Source organism: Cebus imitator, unplaced genomic scaffold, assembly GCF_001604975.1.
Source record: "Cebus imitator isolate Cc_AM_T3 unplaced genomic scaffold, Cebus_imitator-1.0 Scaffold169, whole genome shotgun sequence".
Lineage (NCBI taxonomy): Eukaryota > Metazoa > Chordata > Mammalia > Primates > Cebidae > Cebus > Cebus imitator.
The window spans coordinates 2,605,079-2,626,963 of record NW_016107484.1 but is presented as its reverse complement, the minus strand read 5'-3'; the positions used below and the strand labels follow the sequence as shown (position 1 = coordinate 2,626,963).

The following is a 21,885-nucleotide window of genomic DNA, read 5'->3' as shown; positions in this document are numbered from 1 at the left end:
TTTTTGAGACAGAGTCTAGCTCTGTTACCCAGGCTGGAGTGCAGGGAGGCAATCTCGGCTGCTCTGGGTTAGGGTTTTACACTTGGATCTTGGCTTAGGGTTTTCTAGCTCTGATTCTAGGATTGAGGGTCCTCTGATAGTACAGTCCTGGTTCAGCTGGTCTATTAGATTCATTTACACATTTAACAACTATTTTAGAGCACCGTGCGGGGTTACAGCACTACACAGTGTCCATCCTCGTGAAGTTAACGTTCTAGTGGAGAAGACAGAGAGTAAATCAGTTAAGTAAATGCAAAAATAATGTTATAGGTTATGACCACTTCTATGAAGAAAAATAAAGCAGGGTAAGGGGAGAGGGAGTAACACTGACACTGGTGGTCAGGGAAGGCTTCTCTGAGGAGGTGGCACAGAAGTAGAGACCTGAAGGCAGGCAGGGAGTAGGCCATGCAAACACCTGAGGGAAGAGCTTGTGAGCAGAATGAACAGCTAAAGCAGGGACCCTCTGGCGGAAGCAGGCCTGTTTCAAGCAGTAGCAAGGACACAGGTGGGGCCAGATGGGAGAGGGAGAGTGTGAAAGATTCGGGCAAAAGGTTCCCATGAGCCTCAGCAGGCAGCATCTTAAAGGCCCTGGCAGTCCCTGATTCTGGGTTTTAGTTGACATGTGATGACAGGCCATGGGAGGGTTTCAAGCAAGTGAGCACCATGTTCGAATTTATATTAGGTTGGTGCAAAAGTAATTGCAGTTTTTGCTGTTAGATTATAGGCATGAGCCACTGAGCTCAGCCAGGATATATTTTTAAAGACAGAATCAACAGGATTTGCTCATGGATATGAAAGGAGGGAAGAGAAGAGACAGGAAGAGTTGGGTTTTTGCTTGAACTGCTGAGTGAGCTGCATTGCCACTTAGGAAGATGGGGCAGGAAGAGGCTGAGAGGACAAACCAAGAGCTCTCTGCTTTGGACACATGACGTGGAAGATGCCTGCCAGATGTCCAAGAGCAGGTACTACGGACAGGGCGGATTCTGCAAGTCTGGAACTCAGGAGAGTCTGGGACTGGACTAGAGAATGAACGTGAGGGCCGGGGAGGTAGAGCTGGCATTTGAAGTCATGGCAGAGGCAAGATCGTCTTGGAGTTACAGATAATGTGTAGACTGAAATGTGTTGCTAACACATGAATTCAAACTTTTTGAATTTTTACTACTGAAACATAATACATACAAGAATCTATATACATAATGTGCAACTATGGTGTGTGTGGTTTTTTTTTTGAGATGAAGTTTCGCTCTTGTTGCCCAGACTGGAATGTAATGGCACCATCTTGGCTCCCAGGTGATTCAAGTGATTCTCCTGCCTCAGCCTCCCGAGTAGCTGGGATTACAGGCATGCGCCACCACGCTTGGCTAATTTTTCTATTTTTAGTAGAGATGGGTTTCTCCATGTTGGTCAGGCTGGTCTCAAACTCCCGACCTCAGGTGATTTGCCCTCCTCAGTCTCCCAAAGTGCTGGGATTATAGGTGTGAGACAACGCGCTTGGCCAAGTATGGTTTAAATAATAAAATAAACATCATATCTGTATACCTACGATCAGCTGAAGAAACAGTACAATCTCAGAACCTTTGAAGCCTATGAATTTCTGACTGGACCTTGCTCTCCTCATCCTTCATCTGTAGCAGTAACCTAAATTCAGGGTTTGTCACAGTTTTGCGCTTGTAACTGATCCTTTAGGAAACAACATTTGTGGCCAAAAAACATCTAACATAAGCTTGGTAATTTCTTCAGACTTACTTTAGGGTTAGGGTTTTGTTTCCCTTTCAAGTTAAAGTAAAATTCAGTTTTTGTCTTTTTCATTAAAAAGCAACATCTGGCTTTGCGAGCAGAGAGAACACCTGGCGCAGTGACCCTCTGGCTGAAGCAGGCCTGTTTCAGGCAGTAGCAAGGAGGCAGGTGGGGCTGGACGGGAGAGGGAGAGTGTGAAAGATGCAGGGCAAAAGGTTCCCAGGAGCCTCAGCAGGTAGCACAGTGGCTCATGCCTGTAATCCCAGCACTTTGGGAGGCAGAGGTGGGTGAATCACAAGGTTAGGAGTTCAAGATCAGCCTGGCCAAGATGGTGACACCTTGTCTCTACTAAAAATACAAAAATTAGCCGGGTGTGGTGGCAGGCACCTGTAATCCCAGCTACTCAGGAAGCTGTAGCAGAGAACTGCTAAAACCCGGGGGGGGGGGAGTTTGCAGTGAGCCCTGATCCCGCCACTGCACTCCAGCCTGGGTGACAAAGGGAGACTCTGTCTCAAAGGAAAAAGCAACATCTGATAGTGCTGTCCAACAGAAATATAATGCAAGCAATATGTAATTTAAAATTTTCTAGTAGCTCCCTAAGAAAGGGGGAAATAAATACATAAAATTAGGTTCAGGCCAGGCATGGTGGCTCACGCCTGTAATCCCAGCACTTTGGAAGGCCAAGGTGGGCAGATCACGAGTTCAGGAGTTCGAGACCAGCCTGGCCAACATGGTGAAACCCTGTCTCTACTAAAAATACAAAAATTAGCCAGGCGCAGTGGTGGGCGCCTATAATCCCAGCTACTCGGGAGGCTGAGGCAGGAGAAACGCTTGAACCCGGGAGGCAGAGGTTGCGGTGAGCCAAGACCATGCCACTGCACTCCAGCCTGGGTGACAGAGCAAGACTCCGCCTCAAAAAAAAAAAAAAAATTAGGTTCAATAACATGTTTTATTTAACCCAATATACCCAAAGCATTTTCATTTTGAATTGTAATCAATATAAAATCACTAATTTTCATAACCAGCCACACAAAGCATGGTTTTAAAACATACCTGTTGGAGGAGCCCTGAATCGGAGTCTAAAACACAGGCATCAATCAAAATATTCTGAAAGAAACATTTTAAAGATATTACAGGAATAATAACAATAATGACTACCCTACCCTGAGAACATACTACACGCCATACTCTATGCTTAAAATAGCTTGCTCAATACACATCATGACAGATATTTCATTTGCATTTGGCAGCTGAAGCACCCAGGACATGGCTGGGCTGTGGTCACAGAGCCAACAGGTGGCAAAGCTGTCACCCCACTCGGCCTATCTCCAAAATTCATGCTTTCTCCTCTACATCATGCTGCCACTCCACAATAGAGAACATTATGCAAAGCTACAGCAGCATTTCACATGAAAATTAAAGTTTTAAGAAGGTATTCTTTCTTTATAAATATATCAAAGAAGAAAATGTATTATACTTCATCTGAACGTGTCAGTTCTTTGCAAAGTAAAAATATTGAATCTTTTTTTTTTGAGACGGAGTTTCGCTCTTGTTACCCAGGCTGGAGTGCAATGGCGCGATCTCGGCTCACCGCAACCTCCATCTCCTGGGTTCAAGCAATTCTCCTGCCTCAGCCCCCCGAGTAGTTGGGACTCCAGGTGTGCGCCACCATGCCCAGCTAATTTTTGTGTTTTTCGTAGAGACGGGGTTTCACCATGTTGACCAGGATGGTCTCGATCTCTTGACCTCATGATCCACCCGCCTCAGCCTCCCAAAGTGCTGGGATTATAGGTGTGAGCTACTGCACCCGGCCCAAATACTGAATCTTGATAGACCTCACCACAGCAAAATGATAAAGAAATTGAGGCAAGGTTTATACAGCAAACTGTCAAACCAGATATTCTTGGCATGGGGTCCAAGGATGGGCTAACGGGTGACCTGAATACCATAAACTCTATGCAAAACCGTGGTTGAGTGCACGTTGTTTTGGGAATGCATCAGATTCTCAAGTGGTCCAGGACCCAAAATAGAGAAAAGACTACAACACAATACAGATTCTGGATTCCTAGCCCATTCATAAGGCTATTTAATCAGAATTATCTCAGAGTAGAGCATTCAAAAAGTGAAACTGACTCCTTCTTTATGAAACAAATACTTTAAAAGGTAGGCTCTCGGTTCACCTGTTTCTGTGCTGCGAAGATGACATTCATGAAGTTCATATACTGCAACGCACTGTCTTCTGCAGCCTTAATCACCTAAAAATCACAGCCATGTTAATTCCGTTCAGGCACATCCTAGTTCTCTCACACCAGTGTCACACAATATACTGTGAACCATAACCAACATTATTCCAGTCTGTCTTCCCATTTATCATTATTAAATGATATCTAAAGGATAAAGATGACAGTGACATTTCCCCCCAAATCCTACCACCCAGCGACAGTCCATGTAAGGGTTTGATGAACTCATTCTCGAGAGCACCTATGTAGGTAGGTATATATAACACACACACACACACAATACACACACATGTACGTATGCCCAAAATACACATATGCACACACAAAATATACACACCCAAAACACATACACAAAATACACACACATGCACATACACCCAAAACAAACACCCCCCCAAAATACACACTCAAAATATACACACCCAAAACACACACACTCAAAATACACCCCAAACACACACACCCAAAATACTCAAAATATACACATGCACACTCAAAACACGCACACCCAAAAAACACACACATGCATACACCCAAAGCACACACATGCCCAAAATACACATGTGCACGTACACCCAAAACACACCCACACCCAAAATACATCCACACCCAAAATACACACACCCTAAATACATACACAACCAAAACATACACATACACAAAATGCACACACATACACATACCCAAAATACAGGCACACACACCCAAAATACACCCTGAAAAGATACACACCCAAAAGTATACACATCCCAAAATAAGCACACCCCCAAAAATACACATCCAAAATACATACACACACAAATACACATATACCCAAAACACACGTACCCCACACCCAAAATATACCCCCAAAAAAACACATCCCACACACACATCTAAAATACACACACACCACACAAAATACATACACCCCAAAATATACACACCCCAAATACACACATAAAACACACATAAACCCAAAATACACACACCCAAAACACACAAACACACCCAAAACACACATACATCCAAGATCCACATACACACACCCAAAATGCACACACTCCAAACACACATGCAGGTGTCGGGATGATTACCTAGGATTCTGCAACTTGCTTTTCCAGTCCACAATGTATGTGGGAAAAAATATTTTCATGTTGATGAATCAGAATATATACTATGCTTCTTGCTGACTTCATAAATATCCACTATTTAGGCAGTTTCCAATTCTCCACTTTAAACAATGCTCTGATGACACCCTCATAGACCCTCTGCACAACTCTCTAATACTTCCAGAAAATAAGCAGTGATTGACTACTAAAGTATATGAACATTTAATTTTGATACAGATTACCAAAATGCACTCCAGAAAAGCTTTTACCAATTTATCCTCCTATCAGCAATGCATGAGAATAATCAATCCCCAACTTCACCATCAACCTTGGGAACCGCCAGTTTTTTCATTTGTGCTGAGCAACAATGAAAATCTCATTATCTGACGTGCTTTTGCTTACTAGTAAGACTGAACATACTGTCAAATGCTAAACTAACCATTTGCATTTCTTCTTTTGCAGACTGCTTGTTTTCTGCCTGTTTTTCTAAAGCTTGACTTCTAACAATTAATTTGTAAGAGCTGCTTTTATTTTGGAAATATTGGATTAATTTTCTGTCAGGTAGCTCTGCTGGAAATACTTTTCCTGAAACTTTTTCCTTCATCCTTGTTTTGGGAGTTTCATATTTTCAAGATTTTAAGCTTTGAGTTTCACATCGTGCTTAGCAAGGCATTCACCTTCCCAAATTACCAAGATTATTTTATTCTAGCACGTCCTCCGCCTCCCAAGTTCAAGGTATTCTCCTGCCTCAGCCTCCTGAGTAGCTGAGATTACAGGCGTGCACCACCACGCCTAGCTAATTTTGTATTTTGAGTAGAGATGAGTTTTCCTCATGTTAGCCAGGCTCCATCTGCCTCCACCTTCCAAAGTGCTGTGATTACAGGTGTGAGCCACCACGCCTGGCCTCCATTTTGTTTTCTAATTGTCTATAGTTGTCATATAAACAAAGTAATGATTTTTTTAATCTTACCAATATCCTTGATTTCATTTCCTGATTATCTATAAGGAGAAAAAAGCAGAATAAAATTTAACTAAACCTTACTAAATATATATGGCTTCCTAATCAATTTTTAAACAGTCCAGCAAAGACATACTAGTAAAATAAGTAGGATTACGGTTCTCATAGTAAAATGCAGGCTCTTACCTTTAATTTCCTTGTTCATTCTATGAATGTCTTAATTTTTTAACATTAAGGAATACAAAAATATTATTGTACTTCATACATATTTATGGTAAAAAGAAAAATAACCTCCAATTTTAAATACACCCAGCATCTACCTAGCTAAGAAAGGAAATGCTCCACTTACCAACGCGAGAACAATTGAGGGTTTCAGTTACTAACTCTGCAGTCAACTGGGCTTTGTCATCTGACCAAAATATAATCTTTGTCTCAGAAAATTAAAATTACCAACACTTGACTACCCTATTATTATCTACCGTGTCCTAAATTTGAGTCCTGGGACAAGTACTGATTCACAATGATGTTCAGGCAACCCACAACAAACTCTAAGACAAAGGAATCACTCAATATTGCCCTTCCCCCAAAAATTAATGCCATAAGACTGAGAAAACGTCACACAGATAAAATGGAAAGGTTTTGCCCTATGCTACGTGGAAAACAATCTGTTCACCAATGGAGAAGTGGCCACACATTTACTAAGCTTTAGGGCTCCTAAGCAGCTTTTAAAAATCAAACACTGTTCCCAAGTCAAGAAGATGAAAATGTTTTAAAAGTTCTAATTTATCAAAATACGAAAGAAGAAAGCAGCCTGAAGCAGCGCTCCCTGCAAGCAGAAAGACACAATGGAGAAGTTGGAGTTTTCTCACTCTTCCCACTTCGTTTTTACCGCTTGTCTTAAAAAACATTTCAAAGCTGGCTGCGCATGGGGGCTCACACCTGTAATCCCAGCACTTTGAGAGGCTGAGGTGGGCAGATCACTTGAGGTCAGGAGTTTGAGACCAGCCTGGCCAACTTGGTGAAACTACATCTCTACAAAAATACAAAAAAAATTAGCTGGGCATGGTGGCGGGTGCCTGTCTCAGCTACTCAGGAGGCTGAGGCAAGAGAATTGCTTGAATCCAGGAGGCAAAGGTAAGCAGTGAGCCAACATTGTGCTACTAAATTCCAACTTGGGTGACAGAGTGAGACTCTGTCTCAAGAAAAAAAAAAATTTCAAAGCCAATATAAACTTTTTTTTTTTAAAGTTACCCTCCACTTCAGGGTACTCACACCTCCCATTAATGGGCACCCAAGGTCCTAACAAATGTCACAAGTTCAGATTTGTTTATTACAGAAGACATGTTTTAAATGATTCAGACGCTGAGGATACAGCAAAGGGCTTTGGCCAGGGATCCTGCCAGCAGAGTTTCTGTATGTTGACCCTTTATGTCACCTGTGAATAACAGAAAACATTTAAAAGGGAATATTTAAGTACTTGAACTAAGCACACTTTCAAACCAAAGCATTCTTCATGAATAAAATCAAACAAGACATTTTTCAAACACATAGCAATGTGTTCTTGGTAATGGTTAACCAAGCAGCTTTTTAACCTTTTCTCAATTTAAAACATCCTGGTGTTTGTTCAGGGGCCAGTGGGGGGGCAGGGGGAACAGGGAGTTAGTGTTTAATAGGTACAGAATTTCAGTTTGTAAAGATGAGGAAGTACTGACTATGGAAGGTGGCGACGGTTGCAAAACAAGGCAAATATACTCAACATTACTGAACTGTACATTTAAATATTATTAAAATGCTAAATTTTATGGTATGTAAATTTTACATTAAAAATTCTAAAAATCGGTAAAATAGCAAATTTTGTTACTTGTATTTACCACACAAACACAAAAAAGATCCTGTTTTTACTTGGAAAGGTTCTAGTTTATTCCTGGTCTACCTGGTACAAAATGTGCATAACTCTAGCACCCTGGACAGGGCACCAAGCTCTGAGGCGCCTGCCCTCCATCTCCCACCATCCCCTCCTTCCCATCACTGCGCTCAGCCAGTGCAGGGAAGACTGGAGAAACTCTTTCCTCTTGCCATGAGAAGCTGGGAGGATTTTGCCACTTGTTTGGTGACTCCGGTGAAAAAAGTCACTCAAGAAATCAAAATCCTAAAACTGCAGTTCAAGAGGGCAAGGAGCCCCGATTGACACTCCATGCCAATCAGCCTAGAGTTGGTCCCGGAGAACGGACACCCCATGCGTGAGGTCACCACAAAAGGTCTTGAACACTATACTGTGAGGCTGAGCTGAGACTTAATCCTGGAGGCCAGTGACTTTCAAAGTGAGATTCGGAACCAGCTATAGGGCATCACCTGGGACTGTACTAGAAATACAAATTCTTGGGATCTCCCTAGACCCAGTGAATCAGAAACTGTGAGTAAGGCCTGACACTGTCTTAACAGGTTTATAATTTACAAACCATAAAATTCTGGTCTAAAAGTACTTTTAGGTATACGATTCATTTTTAGTAAATTTACAATTATGCAACCATCATCACACTCCAATTTTAGAAGTTTCTATGACCCCAAAAGATCACTTGGGCCCATTTGCAATCACTCCCCTGTCCCTGCCCAGCCCTGGGCAACCACTAACCTACTTTCTGTCTCTCTAGAACCGTGTTTTCCCCTCAGGTGATTCTGATTCAAGCTAAAGTTTGAAAACCACTACCTGAAGGCAACAGGGAGCCAGGAAAGGCCTGTAAGCCCAGGAGCCGAGGCCTTGATTTTTAAGATGATAACTCTAGAGGCTGAGTGGAAAGACTTGACTGCGGAGACAGGAGTCAGAAACCCAGTTAGAAGCTCTAACAGTCATCTAGAGCAGTGGCTCTAAACGTGGGGTGAATGTGCTCTACAGGGGACATTGGGCAATGTCTGAAGATAGCTGGTTCTCACAACTAGGGGGTATTATGACGTCTAATGGTCCAAGGCCAGAAGTGCTGCTAAACATCCTACAATGCACAGGACAGCTGCCACAACAAAGGATTAACCAGCCCAAAATGTCAACAGTGTCAAGGCTGATCGTGATGACAATAAGGGATGGGGGCTGGGTGCGATGGCTCTTGACTGTAATCCCAGCACTTTGGGAGGTGAAGGCAGGAGGATAACTTGAGCCCAGGAGCTCAAGACCAGCCTGGGTAACATAGCAAGACCCCATCTCTATTAAAAACCATTTTTTTAAATCAAAAATAAAAAGATGACAATAAGGAGTGGGATTCTGGAGACGCTTCTGAGGCTAACCAACTAGGATTATGTAGCTGATTATTATGTTAGTTACCAGGAGTCAAAAATGAAAGCTTTAGGTTTAGAAAACTAGGTAGATGGGAGCAGACAGAAATAGGGAATGGAAATCGTGTGATTGAGAACAAAGATAATGAGACTAGCCTGGGCCACGTCAAGAGACTGTGGGACGCTGAAAAGAAGGCATTTGAGCTTGAAAGAAAGTCTGGGTTAGAGACAAAATTGGAAAGTGTCCACATATGAAAGATAATTAAAGGCAAAAGTGGATGAGAACATACAGAGGGAGAAAACATGAAAATCATGCGCGGAATTAAAAACATATTTTAAGAGACAAGATGAGGGAAAAGCCAAAAATAGAGACTATGAAATAATGTTTCAAGAAAAGAGGAAAAACAGGTCACGGTCAAATGCCGTAGAGGCTTGTCAAATAATGCACCGACTTTGATGAAAATGATTTTTCAAAAGAGACAACGTGCAGGTATACAGTATAAAGAACCTCACACCTTTGAACTTAAAGCCTAAAGGCCTCCAAAACCAACTCTGCTTGCAAAATAACAATTTTAAAAAGCTGTTACTTTTGGTCATTAGATCTTTAATCTCTTCAGCAATAACTTCATTTGCTGAGGTTAAAAGTTCGTATTTTCCATCTTTACTCCCAGAGGGATTAAATTCAGGAGGAGGGTTGCCAGGGTCTCCGAAGAAGTCTCCAAGTCTGCCATTCTTTCCAGGATATAAGAACCGGCTGAAACAGCAGGGGGGAAAAACCTGGTTACGCCAGGACTCACTGCCCATGCTCACTCATGATCAGAATGAAATTCAGCAGAGACAACAAACAAAATCATGACAATCTGGGACTCACAAGATTCCACAGTAAATTTCATTGTTTAAAAATGTGTAAGATAAAATTCAAAAAGAAAAAGCGTATAAAAACAAAGAAAAAATACATAAAATAGGCAAATTGGCAAACATTTGTCTATCACCACAGAATATTTTACTGGTTCAGTGTTTTCTGAAAAGTGTGGGGAAATAAAGAGGGCATTGGGTTGTAATCTCCAAAATGCTGCCAACGGGTGCCCATGCTTCCTTTCTCAAATGACAAACACAACAGGTTCACACCAAATTCTCACTCACTACCAGTTTATTTAAGGTACACATCTATCCCAGTAACAAAAATCTGGTCCAAAGGTCCCTGAAAAGATTCTCCTACTGATTCATGACTTTCTTTTTTTTTTTTTTTGAGACGGAGACTGGCTCTGTCACCCAGCCTGGAGTGCAGTGGCATGACTTCAGTTTGCTGTAACCTCTGCCTCCCAGGTTCATGCGATTCTCCTGCTTCAGCCTCCTGAGTAGCTGGGATTACAGGCACCCGCCACCATGCCTGGCTAAATTTTTTGTAGAGATGGGGTTTCACCATGTTGGCCAGGCTGGTTTTGAACTCTTGACCTCAAATGATCTGTCCGCCTTGGCTTCCCAAAGTGCTGGGATTACAGGCGTTTTGAGGCACTGTGCCCAGCCCCCCCTTTTTTTTATTTTTTGAGAAACACACTCTCTCTTGTTGCCCAGACCAGAGTGCAGTGGTGCGACCTCAGCTCGCTGCAACCTCTACCTCCTGGGCTCAAGTGATTCTCATGCCTCCTGAGTAGCTGGAATTACAGGCATGTACCACCACGCCCAGCTAATTTTTTGTATTTTTAGTAGAGACATGTTTTCACTATGTTGGCTGCTATGAATGGCTGTCTCAAACTCCTGACCTCAAGTGATCTGCCCACCTGAGCCTCCTGAAGGGCTGGGATTACAGGCGTGAGCCTTGTGACTTTTAAGATAATCAGGGTTGGGTGCAGTGGCTCACACCTGTAATCCCAGCGCTTTGGGAGGCCAAGGCGGGTAGATAATGAGGTCAAGAGATTAAGACCACCCTGGCCGGCATGGTGAAACCCCGTCCTACTCCACTGCACTCCAACCTGGTGACAGAGTGAGACTCTGTCTCAAAAAAAAAAAAAAAAAAAAGATAATCAGGTAGAGAACATTTTTGATTTCAAAAACAACAAAAAACAAAAAAAACTTTGCCTGGTATAGTTTTTATTGGTATTTTGACCAAACTAGCATCATCTTTTCAACTAATTCTGAGAAAAAAAAAGTAGTAAGGATGGAAATGAGAGTATGTGTTTGGTGGCCCAGGGGCTCTTTCACCCCACCAGAGGAAGCAGGCAGCCCTAAGAACCAAGAAAACCTGAAAGCTAGCTATATGCCTGAGAGCTAGCCATAGGAAATATGTTGGTAAGCAAGTCACTTCTACTGTCATGTGGTGATTAAGACACGGAAGAGCCGGGCGTGGTGGCATATCCCTGTAATCCAAGCACTTGGGGAGGCTGACGTGAAAGGAGTGCCTGAGCCCAGGAGGGCAAGACCAGCCTGGGCAACACAGTGAGACCCCCATCTCTACAAAAAATACAAAAATTATCTGAGTGTGGTGGTGCACACCTGTCGTCCCAGCTACTTGGGAGGCTGAGGCAAGAGGATCACTTATGCCCAGAAGGTCAGAGGCTGCAGTGACCCATGACCGTGCCAGTGCACTCCAGTCTAGGTGACAAAGCAAGACCCTGTCTCAAAAAAAAAAAAAGAAAACAAAAAAGACATAGAAAAGCTGTGTCTTACATGCACATTTAACTCTCTGTCAGTGCATCATGTGAGAAATAAGTACGGTTCAAATTATTCACAAAACTTTTGCTGTATCTGTGGCCACATTTACATATCAGCTGCAGGCTACGCACCATCTTGCAGTGGGTCTAACACAGCCAGTTTCACACCAGTGTTAGAAACCACCACTGTTTCTTCTGCCAAGCACCAGATGCGAGTAGTTGGCTTGGGTTTAGAAGCCAGTGTTATAAGAAAAATCCTTATTTCTAAGCACCAGATCCACTCATAGAACAGGGAAACAGTCACACCCTGAGAGCTATGCAGAACCAAAGGGAAACAGAATCACATCCCCATTTTACTTGCACTCTGGGGCAGACACAAAATGAGAAGGCAGGTGAGGGAAAGTAGCTGCCCAATTTGATAGCTTTCTCTCTCTTTGCCTAAATAATATAGTTCAATCTGTGCAGGCTGGGCGCAATAGCTCATGCCTGTAATCCCAGCACTTTGGGAGGCTGAGGCGGGGAGATCACGAGGTCAGGAGATCGAGACCATCCTGGTCAACATGGTGAAACCCTGTCTCTACTAAAAACACAAAAAATTAGCTGGGTGTGGTGGCACATGCCTGTAATCCCAGCTACTTGAAAGGCTGAGGCAGAACTGCTTGAACCCGGGAGGCAGAGGTTGCAGTGAGCCAAGACTGCACCATTGCACTCCAGCCTGGTGACAGAGCAATACTGTCTCAAAAAAAAAAAAAAAAAAAATCTGTGCAAATTACATGGGTCATACTACATACTATCTACCAATAATGAGGCTTGCAAAATTCATGGATATCGCAATGTACATGTACCGGCTCTTGGTGCTGTGGCCATTCACTGGTACAGAAGACATTTTCTTCTGCAGGAGAGTAGGAACAATACATGTCAACTGGCACAAAAAGCTCATAAATGTTAAGCACTGAAGAGGAAAAGCAATCACAATGGTCATACCTTTCTTGAATGTGACTTGCTATCACAGCAAGTTTGTTGGAACGATTCATGAATAAATGAGAATTTCCCAGTACCATCACAGCATCCATGCATTTGGATAAAGTAAACTGTTAAAAAAAAAAAAAAAGATATTAGAAAAACAAATTAGCTATCCAAATAACTATGTCAGGTCTTGACATAATTAAGATTTCGTTTAGGCTGGGTGCAGTGGCTCAAGCCTGTAATCCAGCACTCTGGAAGGCCAAGGTGGGAGGATTGCTAGAGTCCAGGAGTTGGAGACCATCCTGGGCAACATAATGAAACCTTAGCTCTATAAAAAATAAACAAAACTAGCTCGGCATGGTGGTGTGCACCTGTAGTCCCAGCTGCTCTGGAGGCTGAGGTAGGAGGATTGCTTGAGCCCTGGAGATCCAGGCTGCAATGAGCCAAGACTGTAGTACTGTACTGCAGCTAGGGCACCAGAACAAGACCTGGTATTTAAAAAAAAAAAAAAAAAAGACTTCATTTAAATTTTAGACAAGTATTCACTGTTAAAAATTTGCTCAGGGGCTGGGCGCGGTGGCTCATGCCTGTAATCCCAGCACTTTGGGAGGCCGAGGCGGGTGGATCACGAGGTCAAGAGATCGAGACCATCCTGGTCAACATGGTGAAACCCCGTCTCTACTAAAAATACAAAAATTAGCTGGGCATGGTGGTGCATGCCTGTAATACCAGCTACTCAGGAGGCTAAGGCAGGAGAATTGCCTGAACCCAGGAGGCGGAGGCTGCGGTGAGCCGAGATCACGCCACTGCACTCCAGCCTGGGTAACGAGAGCAAAACTCCGTCTCAAAAAAAAAAAAAAAAATTTGCTCAGGAGCTCCAAAACCACAAAGAAAAACACTTGAAAACTATAGTTTTCTAATTTTACTTATATGAAATCATTTCTACATCAGCACAATATTCCACAAATATTTGCAGCGTAACATTTAAGGAATAACAAACATGTCACACATCTTCTGTGATAAAATTTCCAGCAAACTATTACTATATGTGGAGTAGATAATTAATACATACTGATAAAACTGAAGATTTTTAAGCTTTTAATTCGTTTGTTCACTAAGTATACTGAGCCACTACTATATGTCTGGCATATACTTAGTGAACAATATAGTGGTTGCTCAGTATACTTAGCGGGTAAATGAATTAAAAACTTTTAAAGTTTGAAAAAACAAATAAAGGACATCCCTTCTTTCATTGAGCTCACCTTCCCACAAGAACTAATATTAAGAAATATGTCAGTATTTTTTTTTTTTTGGTGCTCTGTATGTTCAGAGAAACTTCTCTAGTAACAAAGAAATTATCTTTAAGGCACGGTCTTCATAAGTAGTTATTTTCATAACCCTGGAATAAGGCCTGTTTCTCTTAAAGAAATACTTCAGGTAGAAGACAAAACACTGGTGGCCGGGCATGGTGGCTCACGCCTGTAATCCCAACACTTTGGGAAGCCAAGGCAGGCAGGTCACCTGAGGTCAAGAGTTGGAGACCAGCCTGGCTAACATGGCAAAACCCCGTCTCTACTTAAAATACAAAAATTAGTAGGGTGTGGTGGCACGTGCCTGTAGTCCCAGCTACTCGGGATGCTCAGGCAGGAGGACTGCTTGAGCCCGGGAGGTAGAGGCTGCAGTGAGCTGAGATCATGCCACTGCACTGCAGCCTGGGTGACAGAGTAAGATTCCATCTCAAAAAAAAAAAAAAAACCACTGGTAAATTTCACCCTACTGGAAAAACAACTTTGGCAAAAAGTGACAATATAAATAAAAGTGAAAGAAGACAAGTTACAAACTGGGAAAAAAAATAGTTATAACACATGACAAGTAATGGGTTAATCTTTTAATACACAGAGTGTCCATAAATCACTAATTTTAAAAAAACCACACACCATGAATATCAAAAGAAAAAACTGGGTGATGTCCCAAGAGAAATCTAAATGGCCATGAAATACACTAAAAGTAAATTGAAATTACATTGTTTTTTGCACCTCATATTGACAAAAGATGAAATAAGGAGAATGAACAATCTTGTGTTGGTACAAGAAAAAAGGAATTCTCATAACCGATGGTAAGTGCAAACTCAGGCTTTCTGGAGAGTAACAAGGCAGCATGCAGCGACATGCTGGAAGATGTTCAACTAGCCGCTCCCCAAAAGCTCGCAGACATGTACACAAGTACATACGGATGTTACTGATATAACAGTAGCACAGTAAGTAGCACACAATTTACAAATAGCTATGAAATGCACAATACCCTTTAGGGGAAATTCCATACAGCCAATGGATTCTCACAGAATGCCTATGTTGATTTTTGCTGAATTCTTGTATCCATAGCCAATTGAAAAATGAATATGGTTTCAACTGAAAAATGAGTATAGTTCTAACATGAATACTGTGTGATATTTTTGTTTTTTGTTAACAAGAGAAACAATGCTTATAATTGGCATAAGCAACTATGTAAGTAACAACTATAAACACTGTGTTATGAGGTTTGTAACACACACAGGTGTAATATCTATGACAATAAGAACACGGGGAAGGGGTGGAAATGGATCTATGTCAGAGCAAAGCCTCTACATTTTATTGGAATTAAAAGAGTATTAATCTAAAGTAGACAATAGTAAGATACATACTGTAATCCCTAGACCCACTGTTGTGGGTTGAATTATGCCCCCGCAAAAGATATGTTCAAGTCCTAACTTCTGGTACCTGTGACATGATGTTATTTGGAAACAGAATCACTGCAAATAAAATCAAGTGAGAAGAGGTCATACTGGGGTAGGAAGCACGCTAATCCAAGGACACTGATGTTCTTAGAGGAGAACATGGAGACACACAGGGAGGAGACAGCCATGTGACGACACAGTCGGAGACTGGAGTGAGGTATCTTCAAGCCAAGGAATACCAGGGACTGCAGCAACCACCAGAAGCCAGAAGAGGCAGGGAAGATCCTCCCGTAAAGGTTTCAGAGGAAGCACCTCCACTTCTAGCTTCCACCACAGAGACAACACAGTTCTATTGTTTTAAACCACCAAATCTGTGGTACTTTGTTTTGGCAGCCCTACTGAATGAATACAGCAACCAGTAAGAAAATAACTGAAGGCTGGACACAGCAGCTCATGCCTATAATCCCAGCAGTTTGAGAAGCCAAGGCAGGCAAATCACTTGAGGTCAGGAATTAGAGACCAGCCTGGACAATGTGGCAAAACCCTGTCTCTACTAAAAAAAAAAAAATAACCGTGGATGGTGGGACATGGCTGCTAATCCAGGTAATCTGGGGGCTTAGGGAGGAGGATTGCGTGAACCAGGAGGCTGAGATGGCAGTGAGCCGAGATGGTGCCACTGTACTCCAGCCTGGGTGACAGAACAAGACTCAGTCTCAATTTAAAAAACAAAAAACAAAAACAGGGAAAAACTGACCAGATAAATGGTTCATGCCTGTAATCCCAGCACTTTGGGAGGCCGAGGTGGGCAGATCACTTGAGGTCAGGAGTTCGAGACCAGTCTGGCCAATATGGTAAAACTCAGTCTCTACTAAAAATAGAAAAATTAGCCAGGTGTGGTGGTATGCGCATATAGCCCCAGCTACACGAGAGACTGAAGCAGGAGAACTGAAGCAGAGGTTACAGTGAGCAGAGATCACAACACTTCAGCCTGGGTGAGAGAGCAAGACTCCATCTCAAAAAACAAAACAAACAAACAAACAAAGAAATACACAATTCAACAATACTTCATTTCAATATTCTTGATAATTTTTTTTTTTTGAGACAGGGTCTTGCTCTGTCTCCCAGGTTGGTGGGCAGTGGCACGGTCATGGCTCACTGAAGACTCAACCTCCTGGGCTCCAGTGATCCTCCCACCTCAGCCCCCCAAGTGGCTAGGACTATAGGAACACTGTCAACCAACCTGAACTAACAGACATTTATAGAACACTTCACTAGAAACAGAGAACGCATATTCTTTTCAAGTAGACATGCAACATTCTCCAGAACAGAACACAGAATTGGCCAGACGTCAGTAAACTAGTTTTGTGAAGGGTCAGATAGTAAATATTTTAGGCTTTCTGAGCCCTGCGATCTTTATTGCTACTCAACTCTGCTGTTGTAATGCAAAGCTGCAACAGAAAACACACACATTTATGAGTGAGGCTTATTTATAATTCCAGAAATTTGAATTTCATATAATTTTCAAGTCACAAAAATATTGTTCTTCTGAATTTATTTTAAACCATTGAAAAGTGGAAGACAGCTCACCTGTCATAAAAAGAACAGATAAGAGGCCGGATCCGGCCCACGGGCCCTAGTTTGTCAGCCCCTATGCTAGGCTATAAAACAAGCCTTTCTTCTTTTGAGATAGGGTCTCACTTCGTCACCCAGGCTAGAGTGCAGTGGCATGATCTCAGCTCACTACAACCTCTGCCTCCTGAGTAGCTAGGACTACAGGCACGTGCTACCACACCTGGCTAATTTTTTTGTATTTTTCGTAGAGATGGGGTATCACCATATTGGCCAGGCTGGTCTCCAACTCCTGACCTCGTGATCCGCCCATCTCAGCCTCCCGAAGTGCTGGGATTACAGGTGTGAGCCACCATGCCTGGCCTGGAAGTTTCTAAAAAAGTTACACATCTACCTATATGACCCACCATTCTACTGCCAAATAGGCACCCAAGAAAAACAAAAATATATGTCTATGAAAAGACTGGTATATGACTGGGCACGGTGGCTCATGCCTATAATCCCTACACTTTGGGAGGCTGAGGCAGGTGGATCACCTGAGGTCAGGAGTTCGAGACTAGCCTGGCCAACATGATGAAATCGCATCTCCACTAAAAATACAAAAAAATTAGCTGGGCGTGGTGGCATGTGCCTGTAATCACAGCTACTCAGGAGGCTGAGGTAGGAGAATCGCTTGAACCGAGAGGCAGAGGTTGCAGTGAGCCGAGATCGTGTCATTGCACTCCAGCCTGAGCAACAAGAGCAAAACTCCATCTCAAAACATAGATACATAAATAAAAATAAATAAATAAGAAGACTGGTATACAAATGTTCATAGCACCTTTATCTGTAATAGACAAAAATTCGAACCAACCTAAATATCCATGAACAAGAGAAGAGATAAACAAATTGTGGGATATCTATATAATGGAATACTAGCAATAAAAATAAATGAACTATGGATACATATAACATTAAAAAAATCTCAAAATAATTATGCTCAGTTGGCTGGGAGCAGTGGCTCACACCTGTAATCCCAGCACTATGGGAGGCCAAGGTGGGCAGATCACTTGAGGTCAGGAGTTTGAGACCAGCCTAGTTAACATGGCAAAACCCCATCCCTACTAAAAACACAAAGATTAGCCAGGTGTGGTGGCACACACCTATAATTCCAGCTGCTTGGGAGGCTAAGACAGAAGAATCACTTGAACCCTGGAGGTGGAGGCTGCAGTGAGCCAAGATCATGCCACTGCACTCCTGCCTGGGTGACAGAGCAAGACTCTGTCACCCCAAAAAAACAAAAACAGGCCAAAACACCTCCCCACTATATACTGTTTGATTCCGTTTACATAAAAAAAAATCTAGAAAATGCAAACTAATCTATAGTAACAGAAAGAGATCAGGAGTTGCTTGGGAGTGAGGACAGGCAAAGAAAGTGTGGTAGAGAGTGGGACCAGATTATGAACAATCATGAAGAATCAGCCAGGTACAGTGGCTCACTCCTCTAATCCCAACACTTTAGGAGGCCAAGGCGGGCAGATCAGATGAGGCCGGGAGTTCAAGATGAGACTGGCCAACATGGCAAAAACCCCCATCTCTACTAAAAATACAAACAATTAGCTGGGCGTGGTGGCGTGTGCCTATAGTCCCAAGTACTAGGGAGGCTAAGGCATGAGGATCATTTGAAACTGGGAGGCAGAGGTGCAGTGAGCCGAGACTACACCACTGCACACCAGCCTGGGTGACAGAGCAAGACTCCATCTAAAAAAACAAAACAAACAAACAAACAAAAATTAACTCAAAATATGACAAATGCTGGGCATGGTGGTACATGCCTATCTTCCCAAGTCAGAAGGCTGAGGCAGGAGGATTTCTTGAGAACAGGAGATTGAGGCTGCAGTGAGACATGATCACGCCACTGTACTCCAGCCCAGGTGACAAACACCTTGTCAATAAAATAAAAAATAAAAATAAAAAAATAGGCCGGGCACGGTGGCTCACACCTGTAATCCCAGCACTTTGGGAGGCCGAGGCGGGTGGATCATGAGGTCAAGAGATCAAGACCATCCTGGTCAACATGGTGAAACCCTGTCTCTACTAAAAATACAAAAAAACAGCTGGGCATGGTGGCACGTGCCTGTAATCCCAGCTACTCAGGACGCTGAGGCAGGAGAATTGCCTGAACCCAGGAGGCGGAGGTTGCGGTGAGCCGAGATCGCGCCATTGCACTCCAGCCTGGGTAACAAGAGCGAAACTCCGTCTGAAAAAGAAAAAGAAAAAAGAGACAAATACCTCATGTTCTCACTTATAAGTGGGAGCTAAAAAAATATGATTACATGGGGTAGAAATTGGAAAGATAGATAACAGAGACTAGAAAGGATGAGTGGGGAGGGAACAGGAGAGGATAAAGACAAGTAGGTTACAGGTACAAACGTACAGTAAGACAGAAGAAATAAATTCAGCCAGGCACGGTGGCTCACGCCTGTAATCCCAGCACTTTGAGAGGTCACAGCGGGTGGATCACAAGGTCAGGAGTTAGGAGACCAGCCTGGCTAACATGGTGAAACCCCATCTCTACTAAAAAAAGCAAAAATGAGCCAGGCATGGTAACACATGCCTATAATCTCAGCTACTCGGGAGGCTGAGGCATGACAATTGCTTGAACCCAGGAGGCGGAAATTGCAGTGAGCCGAGATCGCGCCATTGCACTCCAGCTCTAGGCAACAGAGCAAGACTCAGTCACAGGAAAAAAAATATATATATAATATATATATATACACATATATATATTATATATATACATACACATATATATTATATATATATACACATATATATTATATATATATACACATATATATTATATATATATATACATATATATATTATATATATATACTACATATGTATATATACATATATATATTATATATATATACATATATATTATATATATATGTATATATTTATATATATATATTTTATATATATATAATATATATATAAATACAAATATATATATAAATTGAATGTTTGATAGCACAATAGGGTGACTATGCTTAAAAATTATGTATTGGGCTGGCATGGTGGCTCACGCCTGTAATCCCAACACTGTGGGAGGCCAAAGTGATGGGATTACAGGACTATTCAGGAGGCCTGCTTGAAGCCAAGAGATCAAGACCAGCCTGGGTACATGGTGAGAACCTGTTTCTTCTAAAAACACAAAAATTAGCCAGGCATGGTGGTGTGCACCTGTAGTACCAGCTACTCAGCAGGCTGAGGCCAGAGAACTGCTTCAGCCCAGGAATCAGGCTGCAATGGGCTATGGTGGCACCACTGCACTCCAGCCTGGGCAACAGAGCAAGACTCCTGTCTCAAAAAAGACAAAACAAGGAAAAATTATTGATATGGCAGCAACTTGGATGGATCTCAAGGGCATTATGCTGGATAAACAACAGTCATCCTCAAAGATTACCTACTGTATGATCTATAGACAAAATAAAATTACAGAAATGGAGACCCGATTAGTATATTTGTGTTTACTAGGGGTTGGAGATGGGGACTGGGAAGGTTCTGTAACTACTACAGAAGGGGCTCCTTTGCAGTAAAGCAACAGTTCCATATCCTGATGGTGGAGCTGGTGGACACACAGATCGATGAATGTGGTAAAACTGCACAGAACTACACACATAGACACACACACACACAAACACACACACACACAGACACACACACACACAGTGAGCGTATATAAAACCTGCAATATGATTAGGTCTGTAGATTGCACTGATGGTTTCAATACTGTACTACAGTTATGGAAGATGTCACCACCGGAAGAACTTGAGTGATGGGTCTCTGTACCTTTTCTGGTTTCCTATGTCTATATTATTTAAAAATAAAATATTTCAAAATAGAAAGTATTTTTTAAGACCACATATTGTATGGAATCAATACACGAAATGTCCAGAAAAGAGAATTTAGAGACAGAAGGCAGATGAGCGGTTGCCTGCAGCTTGGACACAGAAGCAGCGACTGACTGCAAACAGGCATGAAGGAGTTATCCAGTTAAAGAAACATTCTAAAGCAGAAGTGTGGGGCTGCTTATACAACTTTGCAAATTGACTTAAAAAAAAATCACTAAATTGAACAGTAGCTGAATATTATAGTATGTAAATTATACTTTAACAAAGCCATCTTTTTAAAAAGCAATATGCTCAGTTAAACCAGAATTATCCAAAGGCCTCCTCGAGCAGTCTTACCTGAGATTCCTTTAATGCTTGCTTTCCCCACCAAATTGGGTTGGCATCAACTACAATAACCAGAAGGTTCAATTCATCTTCTGAAAACATTAACAAGAAATAAAATTTAAAATATTAGCTTTATAAAAATGAATCAAAGCTAACATTCCCAATTCATAAATTAAATCAAGAGGACCACTGCCTGCCTTTAAATGTTTATCACCTTATGAGATTAACAGAAGACCCAGTTAAAGTTTTTTTCTGCTTGAAAACTTTATTAAAATAAGGATTAAACCTGAAAAAAGAGCAATGAGAATGCCTGCTCTTTGCACAAAATCAGCAAGAGAAAGGAAACAGGTAGAAAGTTTTAAAGTACTCTGGGTCCTTAGCAAGCTCTTGCCTACTTCCTGAACCACTGTATCTCTTTTTTTTTTTTTTTT

The 21,885-nt window shown here is 42.1% G+C and overlaps 1 protein-coding gene across 4 annotated transcripts in view; it reads right to left on the bottom strand.

The window, feature by feature from the left end:
- The window catches only part of GTF2H3 (general transcription factor IIH subunit 3), a 40,871-nt gene that overhangs the window by 1,536 nt on the left and 17,450 nt on the right, over positions 1 to 21,885 (bottom strand). For 2 of the 4 annotated variants that reach the window (XM_037744255.1, XM_037744254.1), the window contains exons 2-8: positions 12,965 to 13,071; positions 9,917 to 10,083; positions 7,438 to 7,500; positions 6,252 to 6,281; positions 6,078 to 6,106; positions 3,957 to 4,031; positions 2,830 to 2,883 (exon numbers count right to left, since the gene is read on the bottom strand). In XM_037744255.1, the coding sequence (XP_037600183.1) occupies positions 2,830 to 2,883; positions 3,957 to 4,031; positions 6,078 to 6,106; positions 6,252 to 6,281; positions 7,438 to 7,500; positions 9,917 to 10,083; positions 12,965 to 13,071 (525 nt within the window). Of the gene's footprint in view, positions 1 to 2,829; positions 2,884 to 3,956; positions 4,032 to 6,077; positions 6,107 to 6,251; positions 6,282 to 7,437; positions 7,501 to 9,916; positions 10,084 to 12,964; positions 13,072 to 15,702; positions 16,159 to 21,466; positions 21,547 to 21,885 lie in introns of those variants that run through there. The other 2 variants (XM_017544402.2, XM_037744252.1) reach the window with 2 other exon arrangements.